This window comes from Vollenhovia emeryi, unplaced genomic scaffold (assembly GCF_000949405.1).
Source record: "Vollenhovia emeryi isolate VEMERY1.0 unplaced genomic scaffold, V.emery_V1.0 DF944053.1, whole genome shotgun sequence".
NCBI classification, from domain to species: Eukaryota; Metazoa; Arthropoda; class Insecta; order Hymenoptera; family Formicidae; genus Vollenhovia; species Vollenhovia emeryi.
Genome location: NW_011962313.1, coordinates 1 through 1092, shown reverse-complemented (window position 1 = coordinate 1092; position 1092 = coordinate 1). Strand labels below are relative to the sequence as shown.

Below are 1092 nucleotides of genomic sequence, written 5' to 3'. Positions count from 1 at the left end.
CTTGGAGATATCCGGACCGCAAGGAGCGATAAAGGCGGATGCGCTCGCAGGAGAAATCCGCAAAGCAACGGCTGGGAAAGAAGGAGTGCGCGTAGCCCGACCGACCAAGACGGCCGAGATAAGGGTAAGGACATCGACGACTCTGTTACGCAGAAGGAGCTCGCCGATGCAGTGGCCCAAGCAGGGCAATGCGACGTTGGTGAGATCAAGGTGGGCCGATTCAGAAAAGCCCCCAATGGTCTTGCCACGGCGTGGGTGCAGTGCCCGATGGCCTCGGCGAATAGAGTAGCTGAGGCCGGGACGCCTGAGAGTTGGATGGGTGGCAGCAAGGGTGGAGCTCCTTAGCGCTCGGCCCCTTGTCTGCTACCGGTTCCACGAAAGAGGCCACGTGTGGCAACAATGCCGAAGCCCATCGGACATCAGCAATATGTGTTATCGTTGTGGTCAGGAAGGGCACAAAACGCAGGAGTGCGCCAAGGACCCGCACTGCGCAGTCTGTAGCGCAAAGGGTCTGAAGGCGGCGCACAAAGCTGGCGGAGCTGCGTGCCCCATGCCTTCAAAGAAGGCGAAGAGGAAGGCTGGACGCGAGGAGGCCCAGAAGCAGAGGACGCAACAGAAGGAAACTACAAGGAATACAGAGGCCCCGCTGAACGACCTGGGCGAAGCCATGGAAGTGGAGGCGCTCATCCCTGTAGTTGTGGCTAGCACGGAGCCACAAGCGGCAACGAGAGAGGGTACAGGCCAGGAGGAGGCCTCTCAGCCGGCGCCTTCACGGCATTAAAAATGCTGCNGGCGAACACCAACCGCTCCCGCCCGGCGCAGGACATGCTCCTGCATAGTATGGCCGAGCGGGAGTGTGGGTTGGCTGTGGTGACCGAGCCGAATCGCGTGCCCAATCACCCGTGCTGGACGGGCAGCGATGACGGCTCGGTCGCAATAACATGGAGGAGAACCCGAGAGAGGCACATTCCAGCCTCCAGGGTCGGAGGAGGAGGGGCTGGTCGCGCTTGAATGGGGCCCCTGACAGTCGGTCGGGGTGTACCTCAGACCCAGGCCTCTCCCGGCGGGAATTCGACGACAGGCTTCGAACCC

General features: G+C 61.7%; 1 protein-coding gene across 1 annotated transcript; it reads left to right on the top strand.

Annotated features, from left to right (window-relative positions):
* The first annotated feature begins 427 nt into the window (after nucleotides 1-427).
* Nucleotides 428-781, top strand: LOC105564275. Its single transcript, XM_012016538.1, has one exon. It carries the CDS (start codon nucleotides 428-430, stop codon nucleotides 779-781), a length of 354 nt encoding a protein of 117 aa, XP_011871928.1.
* The last annotated feature ends 311 nt before the right edge of the window (nucleotides 782-1092 follow it).